The following is a 27,770-nucleotide window of genomic DNA, read 5'->3' on the forward strand; positions in this document are numbered from 1 at the left end:
AACTTTTATTAGCAATGGAATGAGCAAACAAAACATTGCAATTAGATGGAAACAGCTCTGAAAGGTACAGTGTAACTTCTTGTGGCTCAGATAATTCTAGAGAAAACTATTTAGAAATTCTGTATATGAACATAGATTATGTTTTCTTAAAGTTATTCATGAAACACTAACACGTTTTAGATTACCAGGTAAAGTATATTGATACACAGCTCCGTCTTGGAGAATCACTATTCTTGGCAAGATGAAGATGATCATAAATTACACTGCGTCCAACGGATTACACAGTAGTTGACATTTTTACTCAAACTGCTCATTAAATCTCTTTGATTAATTTTGAAATTCATCATTTCTACTCATTCCCCAAAACACGAAAACTGGATTTCACAGAGCACGTGAAAATGCCGAGAATAATGATCAATTACCCCATTAAAGGGTTTATTGAACAACAGTTGACAGCGTCATGGAACTGTTGTTACCCCATTCAGGTTTACATTTTATTGCACTCGTGTTTCATATTTGTCTACTACTAGCAGTGGGTTCCATCATAATAGCGTGTTGTTCCCTCACACTCACAGCTCCATAGACTGGATCACTGATATCTTCCTCCTTGAGTTTCTTATACGAAATGTCCGTGTCATCATCCTGGTCTGGCGGTTCCTGCTTGAGTAACACATCTCTTCTGTAGATTTTATACCCCAAAACTAAAAGGGCAGCTTCAGTAGCTTGGAATAAAGCGTATAGCAGCGGGAACATGTAGATGCCGCCAATTATCTGGGGAGGGAAGGCTAATTTCAGGATGGCTGTACAGAGTTGGACATTTTGACATCCGGTCTCCAAGGAAACTGTCCTTTTGCAGTTAGGAGGCAGCTTGAAGAGAGTGCCCAGACCATAACCAGCAGCGTATCCAGCGAGCGGCATCAGCAGAGCCACAATATACACAGAAGCTGGGATAGTGGCTAGAAGATCAGGTCCCAGCATGGTGCCAGTGAGGATGAAGAGGATTATTAGAGTGACCATCAAAGACCACAGGGAAACCTAGACAGGGAATGATAAAAAAGTATTTCCACTATTAGTCCAAATATTTTTACATCCTATTGTCTAAAAATGACCGAATTACGTATATTTGGACTTAATGTAATTTTGGCACGAATGCTTCATTGGCAGTCATTAACAGCATACTATATAGAATTACATTGAATTTACAGCACAGAAACAGGCCATTCGGCCCAACTGGTCTATGCTGATGTTTATGCTCCACATGAGCCTCCTCCCACACCTCCATCTAACTCTTATCAGCATAACCTTCTATTCCTTTCTCCCTCATGTGTTTACCTAGCTTCCCCTTAAATGCATCCATGCTAGTCGCCTCAACTATTCCTTGTGGTAGCCAGTTCCACATTTTAACCAGTCTCTGGGTAAAGAAGTTCCTCCTGAATTCACTATTGGATTTATTAGTCACTATCTTATATTTATGGCCCCTAGTTCTGGTCTCCCCCACAAGTGGAAATATCTTCTCTATGTCCACCCTATCAAACCCTTTCATAATCTTAAAGACCTCTATCAGGTCACCCCTCAGCCTTCTCTTCTAGAGAAAAGAGCCCCAGCCTATTCAGTCATCTCAATATGATTGTAAAATGGTAATGTAGGTGGGAATGTTCCATATCAGCAGTAACCCCAGAAGTCACATTAGAAATGTCAGCTCCAAGATATTTGCTGGATGATAAATATAGAGTTATAAAGGGTAACTCACTGAATGTCAAACAAGAAACAGAACATATAGGCACATCAGGATAGGGTTTCAACTGATGGTTCAGAAAGTTATACGATTACATTATTTATAAAAAGACAAAAACTGCAAAAGCTAGAAATTTGCGCAAGGATGCACCCCTGAAACATTAACCTCAGAGGTAAAAGAAATTAATCCCATGGGAAGTGGAAAGACATACAGTAAACTATTCTGGTGGGGTAAAGCTAACACTAGGGGTGAGCTAGAACCTGTCACGTCAGAATAAGGCAGAAAACAGTGTATCCTATAAAGTAATAAGGATATGTGAAAAGAGGGAGCTTATTTTAATGGGGATTTCAACCAAACAAATAAAACTTATTTCAAAATCTGAGGTACTAAATATAATGCAGGACTGATTCAAGTGAAGCCACAAGAGGCAATGCACATCTTGACTTGGTAATGGTGAGTGACCCAGATAACTCACTGTGCAGGCAAGGGAAGTCATAGATGGATGATACCAACCACAGAATGATAAAGTTCAATAGGATTTGGGATACAAAAGGGCTCATGGGGTTGGGGGTAATATATTAGCATAGATAGAGGATTGGTTAACGGACAGAAAACAGAGAGTAGGAATAAACAGGTCATTCTCAGGTTGGCAGGCTGTAGCTAGTGAGATGCCGCAAGGATCGGTGCTTGGGCCTCAGCTATTTACAATCTATATTAATGACTTAGATGAGAGGACTGAGTGTAATGTATCCAAGTTTGCTGACGATACAAAGCTAGGTGGGAAAGTAAGCTGTGAGGAGGACACAAAGAGTCTGCAAAGGGATATAGACAGGTTAAGTGAATGGGCAAGAAGGTGGCAGATGGAGTATAATGTGGGGAAATGTGAGGTTATTCACTTTGGTAGGAAGAATAGAAAAACGGAATATGTTTTAAATGATGAAAAACTATTAAATGTTGGCGTTCAGAGAGATTTGGGTATCCTCGTACAAGAAACACAGAAAGTTAGCATGCAGGTACGGCAAGCAATTAGGAAGGCAAATGGCATGTTGGCCTTTATTTCAAGGGGATTGGAGTACAAGAGTAAGGAAATCTTGCTACAATTGTACAGGGCTTTGGTGAGACCACACCTGGAGTACTGTGTACAGTTTTGGTCTCCTTGTCTACGGAAGGGTATACTTGCCTTAGAGGTGATGCAACAAAGGTTTACTATATTGATTCCTGGGATGAGAGGGTTGTCCCATGAGGAGAGATTGAGTATAATGGGCCTATATTCTTACGAGTTTAGAAGAATGAGATGATCTCATTGAAACATATAAGATTCTGAAGGGGCTTGACATGGTAGATGCTGAGAGGTTGTTTCCCCTGGCTGGAGAGTCTAGAACCAGGGGACATAATCACAGGGTAAGGGGGTCGGTCATTTAAGACTGAGATGAAGAGAAATTTCTTCACTCAGTAGGTTGTGAATCTTGGGAATTCTCTACCCCAGAGGGCTGTGGATGCTCATTCATTGAATATGGATAGATTTTTGGACTCTAGGGGAATCAAGGGATATGGGGATCAGGCAGGAAAGTGGAGTTGAGGTTGAAGATCAGCCATGATCTTATTGAATAGCGGAGCAGGCTCCTATTTCTTATGTTCTTATATTAATACCAAAGACCAACAACCTTTCCTGAGGATCACAATGAAGACCCACACCTGATGCCACCCATTGTGTCACTGCAGAGTGGGTGTAGGTGTATTTGCAGGGCTCTTTTGTGCAGACGTCTGCACATTTAAAAAGGCCAACTTCAAGGGAACGAGGGAAGTAACAAATATGGGAGATTATTTAACAATAATTCAACTGAGGATAAATCAAATGGGGGTGGTTTCAGTTTGGGTACTGGTGGAGGGGATTTGGGAAATCCGACAGCTCCTTCGTGGACCCAAGTCATAAATAGGCCACTAAAGGGAAAGGAGGCAGTCTTGGGTGGGGAGTGTTGTGGGGTGGGGGGGGGAATGGAGAAACCAGCAGTGGGTGGAAGATTTTTGTGGGGCCAGGAGCATTCATGGACTTGAAAATTGCATCAGCTCAACTGTTTCCCGGCCAGCTCCAGAATTGGGGTTGGCCGGAGGTCAGTGGGAACAGGTTGGTACGTAGTGCACCATGACGTTTGGCCCACTGCTCCCCCGTTCTCACTCAAAAACGGGAATGAAAATCACACCCAATATCTTTAAGGCCATACTGCTGAGCATACAGGATAAATACGTATACCCAGGATTAACAGACATAGGGCTCTATTTTAGCACCCACTATCGGGTGCGTTCCTGGCGGGGGGGCTCCGAAAATCAGGGAATCCTGGAGCGGGTCGGGAGCCCGGCTCCAACCCGCCCACTTCCAGGTTCCCCACAGACGCACCGACGTGCGCGCGCAGCCCCCGCATGTGGGACTCCCGCAGGCAATTAATGCTGGTGAGGTGCCACTTAACAGTATTTATCTTGCTATTTCAGGTCATTAACAAACCTGATTAAGGGAATATTTCAGGAGGGGTGGGATTTTAGAAACAACTGGGACTGTTTCCCGTACTGGGGGAAACACTCCAGTTGAAATGGACGTGTTGCAGCTATCAGCCTGTGGCAGCTGCAAAGGTCCATTTGACAGGTGGGGGGGGGGGGGAGACCCTCACCCATTGCAGGAGGCCGCTCTGTCACTTTGGACAAAGTTTGGCCTCCACCACCCTCCTCCTAACAATCAAATTCACAAACATGCTCACTTACCCCGGGGTTCAGACACATGTACCTACCTTGCGGACCCCCTCAGATGTACATCTTCCAGATGGGAGCCGCCGTAGCTGCAGTCATGACCTCCTCGGAGGGCGAACAGCATCACCAGCCTCGCCGGACACGCCATCCACCTCTGACATGTGGAGCTCCACAACATAGTGCTGTGACACATCCACCTGCACAGCAGGAGGGAGGGCAACCACAGAGAGAGATGCATCGCAGAGGGCACTACCCTCGCCACAGGGTCCACAGACCGAGGCTCAGGTTCCTGGACCTCTCTGAGCAGCAGTGCACATGGAGGCTCAGAGTCACTCGACATGTAGTCGTGGACATCTGCAGCCTCCTTCATGCCGAGCTGCTCCCGGCTGGCCCGAGCACCATCTTCTTACCTGTCGCTGTCAAAAGTCACCACTGCCCTCAACAACTTCTCCTCCGCATCCTTCCAGGGTGCCACCAGGGACATCGCCGACGTCTCTCAGTCGTCTGCACAAAAGAGCCCTGCAAATACACCTACACCCACTCTGCAGTGACACAATGGGTGGCATCAGGTGTGGGTCTTCATTGTGATCCTCAGGAAAGGGCATTATTGCACAAACCAGACAAGATTCGCAAAGACGTGGCAGTAGTGGTGACAATATAATATGTGATGTGAGTTGGTCAAAAATTAAATATATGTAAAAACCATGACAAACCTTCAAACACCCTTGTGCATCCCCTTCATGCTCACGACACGTTTGCCTTACGCTTCCTACTGCACATATGTGATGCATGCCCTGTGGCTGCAGCACAGGTAGTGGCAGGTTGAGTGAGGCTGACCGTGAAAGAGATGCACGAGAGGGTGAGTATGAGATAGAACCATGAGATTGTATGAGGATTGGGTTGAGTGGTAGTGGTGGGATGAGTACTGGCGAGGTGAGTAAGTGCAGGTAAGATGAAGATGAGGTTTGAGTGGGTGTGAGGGGTGATGTGACAGAGTAGTGTTGGCAGTGCAGAAGGAGATGGGGGGTGGGGGCGGTGATGTGGCAGACGGGAATGAGTAAGTGTACTCACTTTGGCTGACCTACTTAGGTCATTGCAGCGCCTCCTGCACTGTATGCAGGTGCGTGATATGTTGGTGGTGCAGGTGACCTCCTCTGCCACCTCGAGCCAGGCCTTCTTGGTGGCAGAGGCAGGCTGCTTCCTCCTGCCCGCCGGGGGGAAGATCTCTGTCCTCCCCCTTCTCCTCACCCCATCCAATGATACCTGGAGTGAGGCATCATTAACCTGGGAGCAGCCTTTCCCCTGGGCTGCTCCATGCTGTATTTTTTCCTATTAGTTGCAGCATCTGTCAGTGGAGGACTGCCCCTTTAAATAGAGCTCCTCCAGCTGACAAACCTTACTGCGCATGCGCAGTCCGCCCGACGCGCAGCTCAGCAGTGGGGAACCCGGAAGAGCAGGTAAGTGGATCCAATCACCCTGCGATCGCGCGCGGGGCAGACTGACAGTCGCCCCCCCCCCCCCCCTGCCGCGAACCCGCAGCCCTGGCAATATCGGGCCCATCGACTAAGTAAGTATTACCCTAAATAGATTAACAAAATGGTCAGGAATGAAATAAGGAAAAACCCTCCAAATCTTGCAAAAAGATGAGATGTAACTTTAAGATTGATGGAAGAACATTCAGAAACAAATTAAGATTGCGGTCAGAATGATAAGGAGAAACCTAGAAGTGAACATATCTACTGACATTAAAATAACCATCAGAAATTCTTTCAATACTATAGTAGTAAGAGAATAGGTGTGAACTCTAAAGGTGCTAATAAGGCTGAAACTAAGGATGAATATAAAGTAGTTAATATACAAAATGATTTTTCTCTCCAAGTATTCACTGGGGAATGATGTGAGCAACATAATTTCCATAATTGATACTAATCCAACTAGAATTAATTACTTTAACACAATTGCGATGGAGGTCCTGAACAGGCTAAAAATGGTCGAAAGAACTAAATCCTCAAGGATGGATGGTATTTATCTTGGGGTGCAAAGAGAGCCAAGCAATGAGACTATGGAGGTGCTGACTGCCATCACACGGGAGTTGATGACTGCTGGCATTGACCCATCAGATTGGAAGAAGGTGAAAATGAAGCCCATTTTCAGAAAAGGTGATAAACAGACCCAGGCAACTAAAATCCATTAGTTTTATATCAATAATAGGTAAAATAATGGAACTGATTATCAGGAATAAACTTGAGAATTACCTGTATGATAACCAATAAACAGTAGCCAATGTTGATTCAGAAGGGGAAGCAACATACTTTCCATGTTGCACATATTTGGAGGAAGTAGTTATTCAGAACATTAACTCATTATTTTGTGCTAATCCTCAGTTTCAAGTTTATTTGCATATTTTATGCTTGTCACCTTTTTCTCTGACTGTTCTCTTGCTATTATAATACTGAAAGAATATTTTACTATTCAATTTTGCTTCGGCAGCTATGCATTTTTCTAGGTCTTTCTTAGATGAAAATAGTAAAACATGGGGTGGGGGTGGAGGTGGAATTTTCAATGATTTCAGTGGAAATGAAAAGCAAGTGGTTTCTATAATGGCACGCAGTCCATCCTGTCAGTTTACTGCTCAACTGACGAAGATGCAAATTACCCCCAGGGAATGTGGAAATCTGATCCTGTGCTGGAATTATCTTAACTTTGCAGCCCTAACTTAATGGATCATGACAAAATGGGACTGTTTCTTACAAGGTTAAAAACGTGCACACCACCCACTGCACACATCTCACAACACAGCCCTTATTCTGGGAGATTTGAGTTTACAATTTGTTTAAACTGTATTGAAAATGCAGTACATCCAACTATGAAACCTCAGCCATACAACTGTTTATACATATTCACGTCCATATAAAGTAGTGGAAAAGCAAATGTATCTATATTTCTAATTGTCAATTTAATCTATGCACCTCCCCATTTCAATTGCTATGTTACAAAATTCAAATTTTGAGGGTTTCCTGTGGGTTACTGTGAAGTGTTTACTTGGACCACATTTAATCTTTGTGCTTCAAGGTTTTTAAAATAGGTTATGATATTTATACTCACTACAAATTGATGCCAATATTTACCAGATTTTCTAATAGTGAAATTTGAGGCAAATTATAAATCTTACAACATAATAATGGAAAAGGGAACAACAAAGATATAAAATTACAACACTTCACAGTAATATTCAGAACTGAAATCTGCTGTTGCGGTGCTTTAGAAAAGGCAGAAGTTCCCTTTACCATATGTGGAAGTAAAATGAAGAAGTAGATTGATTTAAAAGTCTCCAAGCCAAGGTTTCACCCATTTTACAGAAAGAACTTTTAGCTTTACATCACAATTGTTGTGCGCTGCCCTGAATACTCCCTTATCAGTTTTACTTTTTAGTTCCAGTAATTTCTGGCCAGGAGAACGCTGCTCAAAGGCATGTGAGTTGTGATTTATCTTTGTTTTCTATATTATTTTTATATATAAATTATTAAGATAAAATAGTGTTGTGAGATCTTTAACATCCACCTGAATCATAGGAATGGACAGACAGTGCCTCAGTTTAACATCTTATCCAAAGGACAGCACCACTAATAGTGCAACAGTTCCTCAGTACTGCACTGGAAGGTCAGCATAGATTACGTACTCAAGTTGGTAATGGGGCTTAAATCATAGAATCATAGAATGATACAGCACAGAAGGAGGCCATTTGGCCCACAACCTTTTGAGTCTGAGGCAAGAGTGTCACCAACTAACGCAAGCTGGTACAGTATCCTTTGGTATAAATTGTACTGGTACTGTATCCTTTGATATAAATTGAATTGGTCTTCTTTGGTATTTCACAACAAGAAAAGTAATAACATTACAGTTAAAACTTTGCCTACATTTGAAATGTTAGTCTTTCATATCAGATAATTATGATAGTTTGAGACTTTATACAAGGCACATTTGAAGGGTGTTAATACTGAGTTACAGTTGTAGTCATTGAAATAATGTAAGGTTGCAGTTATACTACCACTTTTGTGTTGAATGCAAAGTGGTTTTGGATGCACATTGATGCAAATGTTGCTGTACAATTTGGGAGTTATATTCTACAATGACTTCTGAATACACCAAAGTAAAGTGAGTATGAGCCCTTCTCTAAGATGCTGTCTTAAACTACTTGGGCTTCACGCATGATGGTGTGAAAACATGTTTAAAAGGGTTTGTTGGATCACCTAGGCACTTTATAAACCTAGTAAGGAGAGTTTTTAATATTATGACAAAGCAAATGGTATGACCCACTCTTTTCTACTTTAAGGATTAGCTTTTGCGGAGTAGAGCATGGCACCTTCATCCAAGCATGCGTCTGCATAGTTCCCTCCTGGCAGGCAGAGTGTGAGTGTCAACTGGCAGTATAACTCCCGTTTTGCCAGCTGCACTTTGCAATCTATGGATACCATTGTCAGATCTGTAGTGCAGTATTAATGCAGCCTACTAATTTGGATTTTTAAAAAAGTAGTTCAATGGCAAAAGAACACCTAAAGGTAAATATTGTCAATTATTATTAAGAATATATTATTATAGATATGCTTAATTTTAAAGGGCAGTTGTTACTTTCTCGTTGTTTTTAATGGCTGATTACAGCACATAACTGGCACATAGGCTGGGATTCTCTTATGTTGGGATGTGGTGTTAGACTAGCCTTCTTGTAATTCATTTGGTTTGATCCCACAGCCCAGTAAAGAAACAAAAGATGTTGAAAACTCTCAGCGGGTCAGGCATCATCTGGGCTCAGTTTTGACAAAGGGTCCTTACCCCAAACATTAACTGGCTTGTTCTCTCCACAGATGCTGCCTGACCGCTGAGTAGTTCCAGCAGATCCTGATTTTTGTTTCATATCTCCAGTATCTGTAGTTTTTATGCTTTTTGTTCCCAATGCTCAGTACGTGAGTGGGTTCGAGAGTCCAACCCCTCCGACCGACCTGTAAGAGTCCAATTATTGTAAGATCTATTTATCCTGTTATTCGTGTTTTACAAATCATGTGTGAAGAGACTGGAGCCTCGGTGCGGCAATTTCGATTGGCAATAGATTGAAAAGGAAAATCTATAAAAACGCGGGGAAAACCCAGTAAACCTGTTTATTCCTTTAGTTAGCAGGCCTGAATAAGGAAAGAAATTACTGTGTTATTGTGCTGGCTGGACAGAGATGGGCTAATGGTTAATGGGGTTTGCGGAGGGTGAGTTAATTATCTTCAGTCTGATAGCAGATCTGCCCCAGGCATCGCAGACTATTTTTTAATGTTATGCTTTTGCCAATTTTCACATGATCAAATCAGCTTTACTGACCCTGATTCATATTTGAATTTCATACAATTTACTACAGTATGTGCTTTACTCAGAAGAAACGAAAAGCTGCCTGACTCTTGACCTTAACTTGTCTTCGTTGAGCAAACAAAAGCGGAGAGGTTTTGAATCAATCTCGGACAGGTTTACACAAGGGACAAACACCGCTGGTCTGCCCAATCCGGTCACTGTACCTTTAGGAGGATGTCTGCTGCTCTGTTGTATCTGTATCTGATGAGGACCCCCAGCCCTATTGGGATTAAAGTGCTGCAGAGGGTGAGGGTTATCGCCCCAAAAGGCATGAGCTGAACGACAGGGGTATTAATCCAGGCTCGGCTATAAATCCACAGGCACAACGGCATCAGCAGCAGGGCCAGTAGTGTGGAGGAGACGGTCATGATTACACTGAGAAAAGAAAAGGACAAACAGATCAGACCGAACTCTACTTTCAGAGAGCTCAGCACCAGCCCACCGCACGGCACCGCGGCTCATTCACTATTTCTACAGGACCAGTCTCGATACAGTAGGAGCCCCGACCGAATCATTGACTCCCCGCCTCTACTCCGGTGGTTCGGAGCGCACGACAGCTCCGCTCTTGTTCCCGGACCCACCCCTAACCGGTCTTTACCCCCACCTCATCACACACCCACCCTACCTCCCTCTTCAACCCACACCCAACCGCGCCTCCATCCAACAACCAGCTCCACCCCAAACCGCTCCTTAACCCCAGCGCACACCCACCTCCACCCTAAACCCACACCCACCTCCACCCTAAACCCACATCCACCTCCACCCTAAACCCACACCCACCTCCACCCTAAACCCACATCCACCTCCACCCTAAACCCACACCCACCTCCACCCTAAACCCACACCCACCTCCACCCTAAACCCACACCCACCTCCACCCTAAACCCACACCAACCTCCACTCTAAACCCACACCCACCTCCACCCCACACCCACCTCCACCCTAAACCCACACCCACCTCCACCCTAAACCCACACCCACCTCCACCCTAAACCCACACCCACCTCCACTCTAAACCCACACCCACCTCCACCCTAAACCCACACCAACCTCCACCCTAAACCCACACCCACCTCCACCCTAAACCCACACCAAACTCCACCCTAAACCCACACCCACCTCCATCCTAAATCCACACCCACCCCAACGCACACCAACCTCCACTCTAAACCCACATCCACCTCCACCCTAAACCCACACCAACCCCCACTCTAAACCCACACCCACCTCCACCCCACACCCACCTCCACCCTAAACCCACACCCACCTCCACCCTAAACCCACACCCACCTCCACCCTAAACCCACACCCACCTCCACTCTAAACCCACACCCACCTCCACCCTAAACCCACACCAACCTCCACCCTAAACCCACACCCACCTCCACCCTAAACCCACACCAAACTCCACCCTAAACCCACACCCACCTCCATCCTAAATCCACACCCACCCCAACGCACACCAACCTCCACTCTAAACCCACATCCACCTCCACCCTAAACCCACACCAACCCCCACCCTAAACCCACACCCGCCCCACCCCACACCAACCTCCACCCTAAATCCACACCCACCCCAACACACACCAACCCCCACCCTAAACCCACACCAACCTCCACCCTACACCAACCTCCACCCTAAACCCACACCCACCTCCATCCTAAACCCACACCCACCTCCACCACGCACCCACCACGCACCCACCCTAAACCCACACCCACCTCCACCCTAAACCCACACCCACCCCCACCCTAAACCCACATCCACCTCCACCCTAAACCCACACCCACCTCCACCCTAAACCCACACCCACCTCCACCACGCACCCACCACGCACCCACCCTAAACCCACACCCACCTCCACCCTAAACCCACACCCACCCCCACCCTAAACCCACATCCACCTCCACCCTAAACCCACACCCACCTCCATCCTAAACCCACACCCACCTCCACCACGCACCCACCACGCACCCACCCTAAACCCACACCCACCTCCACCCTAAACCCACACCCACCCCCACCCTAAACCCACATCCACCTCCACCCTAAACCCACACCAACCCCCACCCTAAACCCACACCCGCCCCACCCCACACCAACCTCCACCCAACCACCTTCACCCGCACCCCACCCTCACTAACACTTCAATTTGTGCAAGAACACCCACTTTCTGATCCTGGAGACCGGGATCCCGTTATTGGGAGATACCAGAGGTAGATTGTACCAGTTTAACGCGCAGTCACCAATGGGATGTGAACACAGAATCCGGCCGCTCAATGCCGGGCTTCTCTCCCCCTTTGGGTCTGGCCCCATGCACCGCTCCCGAACGCTATTCCGCTCCTTACTCCAACATACAACCTAGCTGTTCCACCTTGGGATGTTTTTGACTTTTCTGATCCGTCGCTTTGGATCAGTTTAATCCCAGCGATCTGATTAAATGGAGCGGAATTTAATATATAAAATGACCGACTGACTTGCAACGAGCGAGTTAAGACGCCTTTAGACTCCGAACTCTGCAGCAGGAGTTAGTTACCTGAGGTTCATTTCGCCGTTGACCAGGAGAGACATGATGTTGGAGAGGTTCCCTCCCGGGCAGCAGCCACAGAGCAGCACGGCGATGGCAGCCACTTCATTGAGAGAGAAGACCAGGGCCAAGAGGAAGGCCACCAAGGGCATGATGACAAACTGCGAGATGGTAGCCAGCAGAACCCCCACGGGTCTCCTGATGTGATCTCCAAGGTGGTTAATCTCCACCGTGCAGCCCAGGCCCAGCATGGTGAAGCACAGAATCGCCCCCACGAACACATTGATGCCGTGGTTCAGGGCAGAGTCCCAAAAAGGTACGGCGGGGCTAGCAGAGGCGAGTTCACCAGGGGTAACATCGCTTAGAGTCGAAGCTTCTTGTGTCCAGAGGCTGGAGACTTCCACAGTGGTCTGACCGGTGAAGCCTATAGCAGTGCTGTCAGAGAGGTCTGTGAAATTAGAAATATCCGGGAGACCTGATGGGACCCAAGTAACATTTTCTACTAAAGTATAGTTCTCCATCTGGAGGAGCCCACGGTCTGTCTTGTGGCTTCTGTCTGTCTGGCTATATTCAAGGAAACTGACTCCCTGCCTATCTCCAAAAAGGTATCTCTGTCTCGGATACAACACACGCTCTTGAGTACACCCGGGAAATGAATTTATATGAGATGAGTGCAATCTATTTTCCCGCGGACCCATCGATCGATGGTTTCTTCCAGTGGGAGCTTATTGGAGAGAAAGCAGCCCACGACCCTGTTAAATATGAGCGCCTGAAGCCTGATTAGCATCTTCTTAAAGAAAGGATGCAAATCTCTTGGTGCAGGGTTTTCTATACCCAGCATCTCCTTGTTCTCTCTAATTTGTATTTATTAATGTAAAGAATCTTACAACACCAGGTTATAGTCCAACAATTTTATTTGAAAATCACAAGCTTTCGGAGATTATCTCCTTCGTCTGTAAATCCAGAGTCAATGCCCCCACCCCAATATGACTCCAGATTGAAGAGGAGTGAGACTCACTGGAAAGAAAAAATGAACTTGCATCTAAATGGCATCTAATCATGTATTCAGGAGGTCCCAAAACTAATGAATGATGTTTGAAGTGCAGTGACAGTTGTTATGAAGAAAGGCGTTCACTCCACTTTGATCCAAAGTCAGGTGAAGCAAAACTGCACCAAAGAAGGCTACAAAATGCAATAAGAGGCTTTCAGCGACAAGCTCCTTCTTAATAAACAAAGCCACAAAGAATTCCGATTAGCTTCAAACCTGCTTCCAACTGTCTATTTTGGCCATTTATTTTAAATAGCAAGTGTTAACATAGGAGTTACTGATTTGAAAGGGTTACTGAGCCTAGCACTGAAATGGAATAAAAACAGAAAATGCTGGAAATACTCAGCAAGTGAGGCAGCATCTGTGCGGAAAGAAACAGAGTTAACGTTTCAGGTCGATGACCCTTTGTCAGAACTGAAATGGACGCGCTCTAGCTCTAGGTATAACGATATTATCTCTATTAATGTTACTTTGGTCCCTCGTGTAATAGGGTTCAGTAACTCGTCCGAGGTAGTAGCACCCTGAATTATATCATCAGTACTTAGAGCTTTAACAAAAATATTGGGGGGAAAATGATTGAAATAGAACACAACAAAATGATAATTTTATTCAACAGAAAATGTTACTTGGGTCCCATCAGGTCTCCCGGATATTTCTAATTTCACAGGGAAATGGAATATCCTTTCCCATTTCAAGCACCCTGTGCCAAGCACTCCCAGGACAAGCGCAGTAGGAGCCATTTACAGAGTCAAATCCTCCTCTGCTCTGTCTCAACCATATCCATTAGCCCCAATTGCGAGAAAGCTCCATCTATCGTGTCAGTGTGAGATTTTCCATTTCCTATATCTCTCATCCTATAAGAACATAAGAAATAGGAGCAGGAGTAGGCCAATCGGCCCCTCGAGCCTGCTCCGCCTTTCTCAATGGCATCGCCAAGTCCAGTGCCAGCCAGTGGCAGTGAACTCTTGCCTATTAGAAACTGCGTTGAGACTTACAAAACTCATTTGACACAACACTCTGATTACCAACAGAGAGTTTGTCTCGACAGTCGAAGCTGGATTTGAACCTATGCCCCGAATTGAAAGGTCAATATGCTAGTCGATTGCATCATTTGATCTTCTTAATAAAAACAATCCCGATGGTAAAACTCTTTTTTAGTATCACTGTGATGAAGTTTAAAGCTCTGGCCCTGTATCACAAACCGCAACCTCGGCTCTTCATGCTTCCATTTACTACTTGTTGCCCGCACCTTGTGCTCTGCTTTTTCAGGCTATTCTTTCAGTGACATGTCCCTGTTTTCTGGAATCTCTTCCAAAACACTTTATTGTTCTACCTCTCTTTCTGCTTTAAACCCATCTCTTTAACCATGCACTCTGGCCCCTAAATCTCACTTCATGCTTGGCATCCACCATTTCCCCTTGTTAGGCACTTTGAGAGATTCTGTTATGTGGAAAGCATTAGATAAGTGCCTATTATTGTTGTTTTTTCTTTGTAAATTAAGACTCTGTTGCTGAATTCTGCTAGTTGAATATTGGTGTTTTGTATTTATGTTAGAAAGAATGAAGGATTGTATTACCTGTCGGATGATACGTAGTGAGTGTGCTCCAAGACATTAAATCAGCTCAGAGTTAAGATGTTACTGATCAAGTGCTCAGACTTTTCTCTTACAGTTTGTGATATCATCTCAACACTGAAATGTGGGACAGCTTCAGAATACACCCCAGAGCATACTTTATTAAACAGAGAAACATGTTCTCTTGCCTGGGCAGGTTGTTCATTCCGAATATCTCACAGAAGCCGTCGGACCGGTACAGCGAGTAAGATCGGTCTAAGAGAGATCAGAGTTTCCTTACCTCTTACTATGTTCAGTGTATTATTTTTCACTTCTTAGCATTGTCATGGCAGATATCATCAGACGACCAGCTCGTGCCACGTGATTAAGACAGAAGTGGTATTAGGATTTATTTTAGTGGCTGATACGGGGAATTGCCTGTGCTGACCATGTGTAGACACATTGTAAATGTGTCTAAATGATTTTGCTATGAGCAGCAAACAGAGGAAATTGCTTCTCTTTGAGCTTAAACGTGTTCAGGTCATGATTTCTACAATACTCTGCGCTATCTGATGATACCTGCTGAAATAGGAAAAAAAGGATTGTGATCAGGAATTGAATGAATTTCATTGCAGCAACAAGCCTGGGATTGTAGCCGCGAGCTTCTTTGCATGTGTAATTGCAAAGGCATTTGCTGATCTCATTGAACATCTATCCCTGAGTATTTTTGGATTTTCTATTTAAAGTTTAGAGTAGTAATTGAAAGTTCTATGATTTGACGTTGCCACTGTACTAATACAATTGCTCTGATGCAGTGTTGTCTCAGGCGTGTATCAATGAAAAAACAGTTGTAACTTCAGAGCTTAATGCTACATGCTGCCGAAGCGTAACTTGGGTCTGCTGGCTGCTCGGAGTAGAATAATGGCAGCCTAACAGTAATCAAGATATCTGGCAGGCAGGTGCTCCACCTGGCTTCAGAACCTCGTCTTGATGGATTTTCACACTTAGATTTAGAGTCAACCTTAGTGGGAGGAACAGATGACTTTAGACCTATGATTTCCAAAGCCCTCCACCACTGGAGATTCCCTCATGTCATGTCTGAGTCGGTTATAGACTAATCGATAGAGATTGATTGCTACTCCAATTTATTTCCAATGCTGACCGTGTGTAGACAAGTTGTAAATGTATCTAAATGATTTTGCTATGTGCAGTAAACAGATGAAATTTCTCCCATTTGAGCTTTGAACAACTCCAATTTATTTTATCCCAATAATCTGGGACAAAATAAATTGGCACTTGGAAAAGTATGGGCTAATAAATGAAAGTCAGCACGGATTTGTTAAAGGAAAATCGTGCTGGACTAACATGATTGAATTCTTTGATGAAGTAACAGAGAGGGTTGATGAAGGTAGCGTGGTTGGTGTTGTGTATATGAACTTTCAAAAGGCATTTGATAAAGTACCACATAATAGACTTGTTAGTAAAATTAAAGCCCATGGGATTAAAAGGACGGTGGCAGTGTGGATGCAAAATTGGCTAGGAGACAGAAAGCAAAGAGTAGTGGTGAATGGTTTTTCAGACTGGAGGGAAGTATACAGTGGTGTTCCCCAGGGGTCAGTATTAGGACCGCTGCTCCTTTTGCTATATATTAATGACCTGGACTTGGGTATAATTTCAAAGTTTGCAGATGACACGCAACTTGGAAATGTAGTAAACAATGTGGAGGATAGTAACAGACTTCAGGAGCTCACAGACAGACTGGTGAAAAGGGCAGACACATGGCAGATGATATTTAATACCGAGAAGTGTGAAGTGATGCATTTTGGTAGGAAGAATGAAGAGAGGCAATATAAGCTAAATAGTACAATTTTAAAGGGGATGCAGGAACAGAGAGACCTGGGGGTATATGTACACAAATCTTTGAAGGTACGAGGACAAGTTGAGAAGGCTGTTAAAAAGAAAACACATGGGACCCTGGACTTTAATAATAGAGGTATTGCGTACAAAAGCAAGAAAGTTATGCTAAACCTTTATAAAACACTGAATAGGCCTCAGCTGGAGTATTGTATTCAATTCTGGGCACCACAGTTCAGGAAGAATTAAGAGAGGGTGCAGAAGAGATTTACTAGAATGGTGCCAGGGATGAGGGACTTCAGTTATGCGGAGAGACTGGAGAAACTGGGGTTGTTCTCCTTAGATCAGAGAAGGTTAAGGGGAGATTTGATAGAGGTGTTCAAAATCATGAACGGCTTTGACAGAGTAAATAAGGAGAAACTGTTTCCAGTGGCAGAAGGGTCAATAACCAGAGGACACAGATTGGCAAAAGAGTCAGAGGCGACATGAGGAAACATTTTTTTACTCAGTGAGTTATAATGATCTGGAATGCACTACCTGAAAGGGTGGTGGAAACAGATTCAATAGTAACTTTCAAAAGGGAATTGGATATATACTTGAAGGGAAGAATTTACAGGGCTTTCAGAAAAGAACAAGGGAATGGGACTAAATGGATCGCTCTTTCAAAGAGTTGGCACAGGCACGATGAGCTGAATGGCCTCCTCCTGTGCTGCACCGACTATGATACTATGAGTATCATCGTATCATGTGACTACCAGGATGATAGAAGGTGAACTAGATGGACCTTGGTCTTTTTGCTTCTAGTAATTTCTACGTTCCTATTCTCCTGGATATCAAGATGACAAGTTCTCAGGTAATATTATTAAGCAAGGTGCTAAACAGAAGTAAACCATCATGTCAAAAGGTAAAAATCAAAAGATGATGAGCCTCTTCCACTAATCAATAAACAGCAGCATAGATAGAGTCCTATAAAGATATGCTCAAATTGCCAACTCACTCATCCTCCAGGTCTCAGACCTTTGCATGGCAGAGCTAAGTCATCGTGCCAGTGGGAAGGAGGCCTAGAGTGGGAGGAAGAAAGTGAGAGAGATTGGAGTAAAAAAAAAGGGCAATAACTTGTTAATGAAATCTTTGTGTAAGTAAGGTCCTCAAAGCTGCCAATAAAGAGCGTAACACTTGAGCTCACATTAATAAAACTACAAACAATTTCCTATTGATTTTGATTTTTGAAATAGTAAAGATAATCCCAAGGAATAAATGTAGGATATGGCTCCAGCAGTAATGCAACAGTGAGTTACTGCACATGTCTGAAATACCTGCAATTAATCCTCATGAATTATGAAGTCGTTTTCACAGGTGAAATGAACTCAGTAACATACCGAGCCTGCAAAATAGTCTATTCCCATTATATTTTTTAAGAGGCAAAAATGTATATTTTGAAAAACTAAATATTGAATTTTTTGTTTTCTTCTTGTTATTTGGTTTAGACAATGAAGGTACTCCTTGTCTTTTCTGGAATCCTCTTTGCAGTCCAAGGTAAGCATATCACATGCATCACCCACACTAGGGGATGGTAATTGTACTAGAATGACACTGGGATGCCCATTTACTATGACTTGTTGAAGGGAACTCCGAAAATGCAGGGAAAAGAACACTTTAAATTTGCTTTCACTTAAAGCCAAAGACCATAAAGGGCAAGGTGTCATTATCAGCTTTTATCTAACTATGATAAAGAACCTGGTACAATTCATGAAACATAGATTCCTATCCTCAACTATGGTGGAGCCAGCACCTGAGTGCAAGACAAGGCTGATGTGTTTGCAAATATCTTCAGCCAAAAATGAACTGCTGATAGTGAGTTATAAACTACATTGATAGACAGTCCCTGTGAGGTTCAAATTCCAGACCCAGCAGCTAACGAAGCCTGTGTGCTGATGCTCCAGACAGCAAATTGCAGCTCCTCCAATTCCACCTGCACTTGCTCTTCCTTAATCATGCTTTGTGATCTCTTATGTAACTCACCGAAGTGACCCCCATGTATCTGTATTTGGCACTGTAGGAGTGGGTGACACAGGCGCTGAGGTGCTTGGCTGAGGCCAGATATTACACTCAGCCATCTCCTCCTCTTGGATACTTAGAAGAGCCACAAGAAGAACATATTCTATAAGAAACCCCTTGAAATGGACTTTACACAGCAATACATTCAAGTGTGTTATACTGCAGTCTATGCATGTGTGAGTGACTGAATGGATGAGTGAGTAAGGAAATAAAGAATTACAAACAAAGAATGGTACTAGCCATGGGCTTGGGGGAGGCTTCTGACCTCTTCCTCTCCCTCCTCCAATCCCCTATTGCCTGCAAGTCCAGAATTGCTAGTATCTTCTCCTTGTAAGGAGTCAAAAATGGATGAAGTGAACTCTCTCCAGTGTGCATGTGCTGCCACCTGTCATGTGGAGGTACCAAGCAGGTAGGAAAGGGACATATGTCTGATATACCTCAGCTCGTCTGCTGCTGAAACCCTCATCCATTCATTTGTTGCATCTAGACTCGACTGTTCCAATGCTCTCCTGGCCGTCTTCCCACCTTGTACCCTGCGTAAACTTGAGCTCATCCACAACTCTGCTGCCTGTATCCTAACTCACACCAAGTCCCGTTCACCCATCACCCCCGTGCTCGTTTACCTACATTGGCTCCTGGTTCGGCAACACCTCAATTTTAAAATTCCCATCCTTGTTTTTAAAATCCCTCACCCCACCCTATCTCTGTAACCTCCTCCAGCCCTACAAACCTCTGAGATCTCTGTGCTCCTCCAATTCTGGCCTCTTGTGCAGCCCTGATTTTCATCACTCCACCATTGGCGGCCATGCCTTCAATTGCCTAGGCCCTAAGCTCTAGAATTCCCTAACTAAACATCTCTGTCTCTCTCCTCTTTTAAGACGCTCCTTAAAACCTACCTCCTTGACCAAGCTTTGGCTTGGTGTCAAATTTTGTTTGATAACGCTCCTGTGAAGTGCCTTGGGACATTTTACTATGTTAAAGGCGCTATATAAATGCAAGTTGTTGTTGTTGTTAGAAATGGTGAATATGACAGAAGATGTGTGCCATGCAGGTGACCAGCTAAGCAGCCATGTGAGTCTTTGAACAGCATGCAAGTATCCAGTGTGTTTGATGTTTGTTCCTTGCCACATCTAATGTCAACAGGAGAAAATCCTTGGCATGTTAGCAATGCAGAATGCCGTTTTAAACCTGGGCACACCCATGCAGCATTTGGAAAGTAGATGAACAATTGCCAGAGTTTCAAAAGCAAACTACTGCAGATGCTGGAAATTTGAAATAAAAACTGAAAATGCTGGAAGCCCTCAGCAGATCAGGCAGAATCTGTGGAGAGAGAAACAGAGTAAATATTTCAGGTCGATGACCTTTCATTCAATTGTGCATTTTCCCTCAATGATGCTCCACCAAGCTTACATTGAAGTGCTGTTAACATGCATTGTAAAGAAAGATTGTAAAATGAAGCAAGTGTGAACTTCCTTACCTTGGCAACCATTCGAAGCTCAGCAAATGTCCTCCTCACCTACCCCCAGAATTGGGATTTTTGCTTATTTCGCCACCCCCAATCCAGTCTGCTCTGGTGCTGTTCTTGAGTGGAAGATGCCCCTCAGCTCCAGAAATAATCTTTCTTCTCTGCAGGACATTCTGCAGCACGACCCTCAAAGCTGCCTCCATTCTGCTTTGTGCTCCAACCATTTCTCTCCCTCAGTAACAGGGCTGCTTCAAGGATGAGCTGCTGGCACCTGATAACCTGCCCCTTGACCCTAGGATGCTGTGCACCATAGTATCATGTAAGCCGGAGGCCTATAATGAACCCAATACACTTTGCATCCCCCGGTACGACTGGCCACAATGTAGCACACTGTGTACAGCACGTGTGCAAGACTCGTTAAGGCCCCATAATTTCTGTGGGGGCTCTTCTGCTTGTCCACCATAACGTCAGAGGAAGAGCTGTGGAAATCCCAGAAAAATGATGCAATCGGTAAAAGAAAGAATAAGGTTGCATGATTCTCTGTGGAGGTAAACTGTACTGTAACATGCTGAGAGTTCAATCTATTATTGTAATGCAGCAAAGTGATTGTAGAAAAGCTGCTACTAACGATATTGGGGTAGGTTTTCAATTTGATGCCTGGGTGTTAAGCTGGCGTGTGGATCAGCTGCCCGTTATAGAAACCGCCCGATTCTCACTTCCATTGATTTCAATAGAAATGAAAACCAGATGATTTCTATACCAGGCGGTTGATCCACAACACCAGCTTAATGCACAGACAGCAGGTCAAAAATCTACCCCATTGTTTAGCAACTGTAATGCTTGGTTGAGGACAAAGTAGGCCTCAGTTGTAGTATTGACTGTTTATAGGAGTTGTATAACAATAGCATCACCAGTGATTCGGATCTGTCCTTGGATAGGAGAATATGACAGAATATTGTCTTTTTTTCATTGTAATATTTATCTGTCTCTCAACATTTCTCATAGGCTGCCCACCGATTATAAGCCGTTCCCAATGGTCAACACGTGCTTCTAAATGCACCCAAGCACTGAGCACCTCTCTACGTTATGCTGTGATTCACCATACTGAAGGTAATCGCTGCTTCAGCATGTCGGCTTGTAAGAAGCAACTCCGCAATATCCAGTATTACCATATGGTCACACGTGGCTGGTGTGATATTGGCTACAAGTAAGTCTCTGTGAGGAAATCCTGAACTTTTTTTTGTAGTTGCAGAAAATTTCATTGCTTCACCTAACTTCTTTCTACTGTGGTAATGTGGGATGACCTCTGCTAATCATTTGAGGCTCGATTTTGCCAGTACAGAAAAATTGGGGCTTTGTGCGCCTGTAGCACAGGAGCACCTGTGCTGCTGTTGGGGAGGGCTGGCCTCACAAGCCCCTTCCCTCAATTTCCATATGCTTCCTGCTCATGGAAAATGTGTGCAGGGAGGTAGGCCTTACCTGTGATTGGCTGGGAAGTGCAAAATCGGGCAGGGCAGCAGCTCTTAACAGGTTGCTGCTTGCCATTAAAGGGGAGCAGTCGTTCTTTTGTAAATAAACCTCTCTGTATCAGGAGTTTCATTGAGGGTTTCAATAGCAGATGGGGAGGATGATTCTACAAAGATTGAAATAGGCGGTCTTTGTGTTGGAGAGGATATGGGGTCAAAAGCTGAACAGAGCCAGGGGGCTAGTGTGCTTTCAGGCAGAGGAGTTATTGGATCAGCTCTGAGCACAGTGGCGGTGCGCAGAGTGGCTGCAAGTTGCACACCAAATGATTTCAGGGATTTGACTGTCCCGAAGGGTTTGGGAACTATAAGTCAAGTGTGACGGGAGGCGGTTCACTGGAGTGTTTGGGGATAGGCAGAGAGAAAGCTCACAGCTCACTGCAGAGTCTCTATTTAAAAAGGCACTTTGTTCAGGGAACGTGTTCTTTCATATTCTTTCTTAGCCTTTCCAATTTCCTTTATTAGTTTTCCTATATATTTTTTATATTTGTCTTGTCTTTCATTTTCATTATCTTCCCTGCCTTTTTTAGTTTTTAAATTTCCTTAATCACGCATAGAACCCCAGCCTTTGATATAGTTCCTTTTCTCCTTACTGGAATGCACTTGATTTGCATACTTGCTATCCCCTGTTTAAATATTTCCCATTGCTGATCTACAGTTCCAGTTGCTAATAGTTCTTTCCATTTAATCTGGGTAAGGTCCTTCCATATCTCACTAAAATTTGCTTTTTTTCCCAGTCAATTACCCTTGCTCTTAACCTTTCTTTTTCCTCTTCTATTCTTATACTGAACCCAATTATATTGTGGTCACTGTTTCCTAAATGTTTCCTTACTTTTAGATTGCATATTTACTCTGTTATATTACTCAGAATCAGGTCAAGTAATGCTTCCTTCCTTGTTGGAACAGCAACATATTGAATAAAAAAATAGTCCTGAATATTCTTTAAAAGCACTCTCTTTTTCATTACAAAATCTAGAATTATAACTCCTTGTTAATACACACCTTTAATTTGTCTACAAATCTCATCCTCAATTTCCTCTCCACTGTTAGATGGTTTATAATATTCTGTGAATAATGTGACTGATCCCTCGGCTCAATCCAAGGGATTCTGTTTGGATCTTACTCTGTTTAAATTCTTACACTTAAGGACTATGATATTAGGGGTTATTTTCACCTTCACTGCCTGGACAGTAACCTGATGGAACAGTTTGCCCACCTGTTGTAGAACTCATCCAATTTTTGTCCTATTGAGATCACAGATTGATGTTGATATGGTAAAAGCAGGATTTGCGTCAAACCTATAAACAATGGGCTGTTTCATTCAGGTGATATTAATAAGAAACACAAAATGTAAGAATGAAAGACCTTGTATTTATATAGTGCCTTTCACATCAAAAGTGCTACACAGCCAATTCATTACTTTTGAAGTTACTGTTGTTATGTGGGCAGAGATAGTAGTCAGTGTGTGCATAGCAAGATCTCAAACAGCTAATGAGATAAATGACCACTTATTCTGTTTTGTTGGTTGAGAGATAAATGGTGACTAAGACACCATGAAAAGTCTCCTGCTCTTCCTTGAATACTGCTATTTTTTTGCAATGTACATTCTCTTCATTTTGTTTCAATGTCTTCAGTTATGTGGATTCTTTGCACTCCTGTGTATCACAAGGAGTTGAAAGTTTTATTTTGTGCTTATCGAGGTATTAGATAATGAAGGTCACCCAGTTCATCTTAATTGTAAACAATTTTACAACACCAAGTTATAGTCCAACGATTTTATTTTTAATCCCACAAGCTTGCGGGGGCTTTCCCCTTCCTCAGGTGGTGTGGAAATTTCCCCTTCCTCAGGCGGTGACTCACCTGATGAAGGAGGAAAGCTCCGAAAGCTTGTGATTTCAAATAAAGCTGTTGGACTATAACCTGGTGTTGTAAGACTCCTTACATCTTAAAGCAGTACATTATTGAGGCATGGGTCATATTGGCTGGAGTTCAGGTTTGTTTAGACGTAAACTTAAGAACAGGAGTTCCTCCTACTGTACCATTGCCGACTTCCACATTAATGCCATATATGAGTAATGCTTTTCTGGAGATTGTGCCAGCTGACAATACTCATCCAACTTGCGGTCTTTAGTAGTTACTTTGTTTTCTCTGGGTTGGAATAGAAATTAGGTCCAGCAGTGAGGGGTCGTGTTCTGGAGCTATGTTCTAACTGACTATGATAACCAATGCTTTTCCCAAGTTGCAACTTACTAATTAAATCACCACTTTTGTATTGAGAGTATTTCTGCACCAAAAGACTATACACATTTTTCTTAATTTATTCACAGAATAACATGACTTAAGAAATGTTCCAGTGAAATCTCTAATTCTGCCAATTTTTCTAATTCTACTAATTACAATTTTTCTAATTTATAAAGTTCATCATTAGATAGGTACAGAATTTTTTAAAGGCAAAATGTACTTTAAAAGAACCTATGTTTCCCTTTCATGTCATTACTTCAGTTTCCTCATCGGAGAAGATGGAAATATCTATGAAGGTCGCGGATGGACCAAAATGGGAGCTCATACCCGTGGATACAACCACATCAGTCTTGGGATAAGCATCATGGGGAACTTTATGAGTGAGTGAATATGAATATTTTGCCAAACAATTTGTTATTTCAGTGATAAAAAATTAATATGCTAAACCTTGATAAACTCTAATGAAATAAAACATTATTTCTCACTAGTGTCAAAATATTAATAACTTGTTCTGAATGTCCTTGTGCATCAAAGACCTGGTACATGTTCACAACTTCGCCTAAAGAGCTTTTAAAATAAAAACAAAGAGTGCTGGTAGAGCACAGTAGGGTGATTAGCATGTGAGAAAGAAAGGTAGGTTAAGACTCAGATGTAACCGTTCACTTGAACTCACCAGAAAAATAGTTAAACATTGCTTCAGTGATGTTTCAAGGTCTGCCAGTTATATCACGATAAAGCATTGCTATTTTATTGGGCAGGAATGTGCAACCTTTTTGTGCAGGGGGCCAGATACATATCTCAAAACCAGTGAGTGGGCTGTGTATGATCACAAAATGTGAGAAGCCCATTCACAAAAATACGAGACCACATCTTAACAGAAAAATGAGACCCCCATACAAAAAAATGTGTGAACCCCCATACACAAAACATTCAAGCCTTGCCCTCCTTTCCAACTAGCCTCCATCTCCCCTGTAGCCTGAAAACTTGGGAACTTCAGTTCATTATCTCCCCTCATCTTCCCGAACCTCTCTGCAGTCTTTGACATGGTCAACCACACCATTCTCCTCCAATGCCTCTTCTCTGGTGTCCAGCTCAGTATGACTGCCATCATTTGTTCCACTCTTACCTAGCTGATCGTAGCCAGAGCATCTCCAGAAGTAGGCTTCTCTTCCCACCCCGCCATACCATTACCTCCGGAGACCTCTACTCTTCGTCATCAACATGCCGCCCCCTTGCTGGTATCATCCATAGAAGTGGGGTCAGGTTCCACATGAACATTGATGACACACAGCTCTACCTCTCCACCATCTTTCTAGAACCCTTCACTGCCTCTGTGTTGTCAGATTACTTGTCCAACATTCTGTCTTGGTTGAGCCGCAATTTCCTTCAGTTAAGCACTGGGAAGACGGAAACCATTGGCCCTTGCCATAAACTCTGTACCCTCATCACTGATTCCATCCCCTCCGCAGCCGTTGTCTCAGGGTGAACCAGACTGTTTGCGACCTCGGAGTCCTATTCGACTCCATGCTAAGTTTCCGACCCTATATCTGCTCCATCAAATAAACCGCCCACTTTTACCTCCATAGAATTTCTTGCCTCCACCCATCTGCTGCTGAAACCCTCATCTGTGCCTTTGTCACCACCAGGCTCAATTACTCCATTGCTCTTCTGGTTGGTCTCCCATCTGCCACCCTCCATAAACCTCCGCTTATCCAAAACTCTGCTACCCAACACAATCTTGAGGTACCAAATGATGGTGCGTGTGCCGTAACTGCTTTGCCAATTGGTAGCAGGCGTAGGGTGACCTAACCACAGGTCCTTAAAGGGACCACTGCTGGCTGCTTAGAAAAAAATATAAGATCTGTAGAGATTTCCATTATAGAAACCACCCGATTGTCCTTTCCATTGCAATCAGTAAGGATCAGAGTGGAGCACAGCAGCTTTACGTGATTTCCATTTACTTCAATCTTGATATAATTTGCTTTGTGTTTTAACTCAATTTAGGAAGTATTTTCTTTCAACACAAGTTGGGCTCTATAATAAAGTCTCTGATTGGTTGCAGGTGTTGCACCGAACAGCCAAGCACTGAATGCCGCCCGGAGCTTGATTCAATGTGCTGCTTCGCGAGGCTATCTGTCATCCAGCTACATATTGAAGGGGCACAGGCAGCTGGGATCAACTGAGTGTCCTGGAAATAAGCTCTACAACATCATAAAGACATGGCCTAGGTGGTCCTAATGCTATTCACCGTTTGGTTGCTATTTCTTTAAATCTGTCTGGCTTTTATGTTTTGACCTTTGCCCTATTTCACTCATTTACATACCAGGCGTAAAGTAGCCTGGAAAATATATGAGGTTTGTGTATTCGCATGACAGACTGTACTCATAGCATGCCAAGCAGTCTTTTAAATGTACGTGGTAATCTTCAGTTTAATTAGTTCTCGGCATCTGGGCAACATTGACTAGCCTGCATTTGTTGCCCTGAGAAGGTGGTGTTACTCTGATTTATGTAAGCTCTTTGTCTATGCAGGTAGTATATGGACCTGCATTAAATAAAACCTTTGGCATTGCATTCTGCAACATAATGCATCAAGCGATCACAATAAATTTCATTGAAAGTATAAATCCAAAGTTAGTGTGGAGTCAGAATGTTTTGCTGTCAATGTGTACAATGTGACTGGAAGTCCATCTGCTGGGCTAGACTGGAAATACACCATCAAATATTTTAAATAGAAGTAGACAACTTTTAATTTCTGGTCAAGGCATACACATTCATACCTTTCAGATTGTGTGAGCACAGTACTAATAAATTTAATTGTAATGGAAACAGTGAATTATGACAGCAAAATCTACTTATACTTCAAACCACTCCTACATGTACAGGATTTTATTTGAAATTGTGCCTCATACTGTTACATTTTTACCTTTGTCTATTGCACAAGAGTCTTGTTCAGCCTTTGTGAGTCAAACAAAAAGTCTATTATAACCTGTATAAGAATATAAGAAGTGAATTTTTAAAATGTATTAATGGTTACCGTAGAAGAGATATAACCATAAGCAACATCTGCTGTATCAGAGGAGAGGCTGTAGCCTACCACAGCTTTCTGGTGCAGGACTGGGTCCTTCGGGTCTCGAATACATCTTTTATATCTAATTTCCCTCATTATTGCCTCCTTTTGCCGTAAACCATCATCACTTCTATCATTTAATCATCTCCTGTCCTCCACCTAATCACAGACCATTCTTTTTTTTCTCCCCTCCCCCCTTTGCCTGGCTCTATTCCTTCTTATAAGTTCATCTGTAACATCTCCTGGTTCAGACGAAGGGTTGTTGACCTGACACGTTAACCCTACCTTCCTTTCTCCACAGATCCTGCCTGACCTGCTGAGTCTTTCCAGCATTTTCTGTTTTTTCCCAGAGCCTTGTTTTCCTGCTTCATTGTATCCATAGCAAAAGATATTACGTCATTGGATTTGGCAAAGAGCCATCTGTCACCTGGAAAATAGATACCCGCACAGCTGATTGGCTGATGCTGCAGATGTCACCTGCTGAAGTCCGGAATGACCCATAGGCATGAAAGTTCAGGGTCACAGTGACTTTGGGAGCCACAAGCAAGGGTGTATGTGACCTTGTTCTGGGC

The 27,770-nt window shown here is 43.5% G+C and overlaps 2 protein-coding genes across 7 annotated transcripts; one reads left to right on the forward strand and one right to left on the reverse strand.

The window, feature by feature from the left end:
• Positions 1–12,921, reverse strand: slc10a4 (solute carrier family 10 member 4). Its single transcript, XM_067988033.1, has 3 exons — positions 12,400–12,921; positions 10,027–10,237; positions 1–1,035 (listed from the first exon to the last, which is right to left on the reverse strand). Exons 1-3 carry the CDS (start codon positions 12,909–12,911, stop codon positions 511–513), a joined length of 1,248 nt encoding a protein of 415 aa, XP_067844134.1. The 5' UTR covers positions 12,912–12,921; the 3' UTR covers positions 1–510.
• On the forward strand, positions 5,886–26,761 carry LOC137323903 (peptidoglycan recognition protein 1-like). 6 transcript variants are annotated; one of them, XM_067987992.1, is made up of 6 exons: positions 5,886–5,931; positions 7,907–7,947; positions 18,332–18,380; positions 21,373–21,574; positions 24,393–24,511; positions 26,194–26,761. In XM_067987992.1, exons 3-6 carry the CDS (start codon positions 18,335–18,337, stop codon positions 26,367–26,369), a joined length of 543 nt encoding a protein of 180 aa, XP_067844093.1. In that variant the 5' UTR covers positions 5,886–5,931; positions 7,907–7,947; positions 18,332–18,334; the 3' UTR covers positions 26,370–26,761. The 6 variants fall into 6 exon arrangements, with proteins under 6 accessions (XP_067844093.1, XP_067844111.1, XP_067844085.1 ...); XM_067988010.1 differs by having other exon boundaries at positions 7,907–7,943; XM_067987984.1 differs by lacking the exon at positions 5,886–5,931 and adding an exon at positions 5,938–6,041.
• Positions 26,762–27,770: the final 1,009 nt, after the last annotated feature.

Source organism: Heptranchias perlo, chromosome 1 (genome assembly GCF_035084215.1).
Source record: "Heptranchias perlo isolate sHepPer1 chromosome 1, sHepPer1.hap1, whole genome shotgun sequence".
NCBI classification, from domain to species: Eukaryota; Metazoa; Chordata; class Chondrichthyes; order Hexanchiformes; family Hexanchidae; genus Heptranchias; species Heptranchias perlo.